Raw genomic sequence first — 3,866 nt, 5'->3', positions numbered from 1 at the left:
ATGATTAAAAATATTTCATAACTTCTTCAGGCTCTATTCCCACTGTTTAAGTATCTTATGTCTCTTCAGAACCTAAGTATTATATATTTAAAATTTTGCTCTTTTATAATACAATTTTTTAAATATTTAAGTTTTGATGGAGGTGGTGAATAACGAAAATATAACAGGGAGACACCATAACACTTTTCTTTAGTGATCTCCTTCTGGGGCAAATATTACACTTCTCTCAGATTTCTTTATTCTTTTTAATATTTTAACAGTTTCTCTGATTTCTTCCCTCAACATAGAATCGTTTATCCAAAAAGCCCATACACATATTATTTATTTTCAATCTAATTAGTGCCTAATATTTGGTACGCATTGTTGGATTGAACACAGAAAGATATGATAATTGATAATAGTTAATATTTGTCTAGTGCTTAGTTTGTCATAAATGATACTTATTTATGTGCATTATCCTTTTTTTAAGTTTATTTATTTATTTTGGGCACCTGGGTAACTCAGTTAGTTAAGCGACTGACATTTGATCTCAGCTGAGGTCATGATCTCATGGTTTGTGAATCTGAGCCCCCTTCAGGCTCTATGCTGACAGCATGAAGTCTGCTTGGGATTTTCTCTTTCTCCCTCTCTCTTTATGCCTATCCTCCCTTGCTCTCTTTCTCTCTACAAAATATAAGTAAACATTTAAAGTGAGGTTTATTTATTTATTTTGAGAGTGAGGGAGAGAGAGAACCCCAAGCATGCTGCATGCTGTCAGCGCAGAGACTGAAGCAGAGCTCGAACTCATAATCCATGAGATCATGACCTGAGCTGAGATCAAGGGTCAGTCGCTTAACCAGCTGAGCCACCCAGGTGCCTCTTATGTGCATGGTCTAAGTATATACCCCCAAGAAAACTTGGTAGTTATGTTGTTTTATCCTTGCTCTATGTGACGATACACTGGTATAGTAACTTGCCGCAAAATTACATCAGTAACTTAAGGAACATAAGGAGGTTGTACAGGAAACAAATAAGTTACATAAGTCACTTAGTCCAAGGTCCCAGTTAGTAAATGTGAGAAGCAGCACTGGCTGTTCCCTTACTTAAATCTAAACCCATGCTAACCACCTCAGTATTTCAAAGTCCTCAAGTTTTTCTGAGTCTGCATACTCAAATATCATGCAATATATTATCTATATAAAAAATATTGACTGCTATTTGCCAGACACAGAACACTGTGCTGAATTTATGGAGGACAGCTTGAAGTTTGATCTTAAGGAAGAACCTATGAATATTTAATATGCATATTAAAATGTGGTGATCATAGCTACCATCCTTGGGAGCGTGATCTATGCAGAAGTGTCTTAACCTAGGTTGACAATTGGAGAATTTATTTTGGAGATAAGAAACTTTAACTGAATTCTGAGGTACAAATAGAAGTCACCTAAAGGAACCAGAAGGGCTTATTATAAAAGGTGGTATCCTGCAGTGAATGAGAATGGAGGGATTCTGGAGCCAAGTTTTTACTCTACAAATTTGGATTCTGAGCCTAGTAAGTGGTATCAACAGACTTAATTTCTCTGGATCTCAGTTTCCTCTTCTGGAATATAATAGTACTCACCTCATATTATTGTTGTGTGGATTAAATGAGCTACTAAAAAGCATTTAGAAAAGTGGCTGGCAGGCCAAAAGCGCAACATTATTGTGGTCGTTGTTTTTGTTATTATTATTGTTGTTATTATTTAGGCTGAAAAAGTTGCCATATTATTACTATAAGCAGTTCAAATTCTCAGTTGAGCTGTCTAGTAAATGAGGTATGACAACTATGAAAGTCATATCCAGCGTAAAGAAGAATACAGTCAAAAATCCCTCATATGTATCTTTTGTTCAGTATTTTTCTCTAAAGTAACTTTTCCATCTACACTACCTGGAGGTCTCTTCTTTAAAAAAATATGAGATTCAGGCTGAGTTAATGCAGGGAAAATATTCTTATGAAAGGGTTATGGATGCCCATCTGGGAGAGACATCTTAGCACATGAGTCCTGATAATATTTGTGTTTATGTGTGCACAACTTTGATCTTAGTGAGCAAATAAACTATACCACAATTCAAAGTTTCCATTACCTACAAAAAGTATTTGCACCTTTTAAGTAATTTTTATTAAAGTCATTCACTTTCTCTAGATCTGTTTACATGTAATATAAGTCCTCAAAGATAGGGTTTCCTGAAGGAGGCTACTAAATCCCCTAATATATCCAAATGCAGACACTGTAATTCCTTCCCAAATGTCATGTGTTAAATTATTTGTGGTCTCTTTCCAGTCACCTTTTCATGACAATGAATTTATTGCACAAATCATGAGTCAGAAACATACACAGAAGTGATACTTGCAAATGTGAAAGGCCCTTGGGTGGAAGGAAACTGTATTAGATTCAAGGGAAAACATCTAATCCACCATTGCAGAAAGAAGGACATAAAACTAACATTTTGATTCATCCTCAGTTTCAATAGCTTAAAGTGAAGTCACATTAATTTTATAAAGTTAACAAGAATAATGATTATACAATGGCTTTGTAATCCTAATTCTGCAATGGTCAAAGGGCTATGTTCAAAACCCAGAATCATTTATTTATTTTTCCTTGTGCCTCTCAGCAGGTTTCTGCCATGGGTGACAGGGGACCAAACAATCACTCAGAAGTGACAGACTTCATCCTTGTAGGCTTCAGGGTCTGCCCTGAGCTCCACATTCTCCTCTTCCTGGTCTTTCTGCTTGTGTATGCCATGATCCTCCTAGGGAATGTTGGGATGATGACCATTATTATGACCGATCCCCGGCTGAACACACCCATGTATTTCTTCCTGGGCAACCTGTCCTTCATTGATCTCTTCTATTCGTCTGTTATTGCACCCAAGGCCATGATCAACTTCTGGTCTGAGAGCAAGTCCATCTCTTTTGCAGGCTGTGTGACCCAGCTCTTTCTCTTTACCCTCTTCATCGTGGCAGAGGGATTTCTCCTGGCAGCCATGGCCTATGACCGCTTCATTGCCATCTGCAACCCACTCCTCTACTCTGTCCAGATGTCAGCACGTCTCTGCATGCAGTTGGTGGCTGGTTCCTATTTATGTGGCTGCATCAGCTCGGTTCTTCAGACAAGCATAACATTTACTCTGTCCTTTTGTGGTTCTCGGGCCATAGACCACTTCTACTGTGACACTCGCCCACTTCAGAGGATATCTTGTTCTGACCTCTTCATCTCTAGAATCATTTCCTTTTCCTTATCCAGCATCATCATCTTGCCTACCATCATAGTTATTATTATTTCTTACTTGTATATTGTGTCCACAGTTCTCAAGATACGCTCCTCTGAGGGACGTAAGAAAGCGTTCTCCACTTGCAGCTCACACCTGGGAGTCGTGAGTGGGCTGTATGGTGCTGTGTTTTTTATGTATCTCACTCCTGACAGATTTCCTGAGCTGAGTAAAGTGGCCTCGTTGTGTTACACCCTAGTCACTCCCATGTTGAATCCTTTGATTTACTCCCTGAGAAACAAAGATGTCAAAGAAGCTCTAAAAAAACTTGTGAAGAAGAAAAATCCTATTCTTTGATTATTGTTTTTTTCCTCCATTGATTTTGTGGCTATTTCTTTCATACTCCTTGTGTCCATTAATGAAAGTTATTGCATTAAACATCATAAATATCTTATTGTAACTGTTTTCTGGTGAGGTACCTGGAACATTGTTCATCTTGAATGTCTCAGATATTGGAGATGTCCTGGGTGTTAGAGAAACATTTTTCACAATAATCCTTCCCACTATCTCAAATAACATTCTGTTTCACAAAATAGATCTGTATTTCTTTAATGGCTTGCTGCTGAGCACGACTTTTC

The 3,866-nt window shown here is 37.7% G+C and overlaps 1 protein-coding gene across 1 annotated transcript; it reads left to right on the top strand.

The window, feature by feature from the left end:
• Nucleotides 1-2,607: 2,607 nt before the first annotated feature.
• Nucleotides 2,608-3,585, top strand: LOC121039046 (olfactory receptor 9K2). The gene has a single exon (XM_040489049.1). The coding sequence runs from the start codon at nt 2,644-2,646 to the stop codon at nt 3,583-3,585; it is 942 nt and encodes a 313-aa protein (XP_040344983.1). The 5' UTR covers nt 2,608-2,643.
• Nucleotides 3,586-3,866: the final 281 nt, after the last annotated feature.

The sequence above is a fragment of the Herpailurus yagouaroundi genome, unplaced genomic scaffold, assembly GCF_014898765.1.
Source record: "Herpailurus yagouaroundi ecotype Mexico unplaced genomic scaffold, PumYag 166, whole genome shotgun sequence".
Taxonomy (NCBI): Eukaryota; Metazoa; Chordata; class Mammalia; order Carnivora; family Felidae; genus Herpailurus; species Herpailurus yagouaroundi.
This window is presented reverse-complemented; position numbering and strand designations above follow the sequence as displayed.

Excerpts from the sequence above, each read along its gene's own strand:
- LOC121039046 (XM_040489049.1), top strand. The coding sequence starts at position 2,644 with ATGGGTGACAGGGGACCAAACAATCACTCAGAAGTGACAGACTTCATC.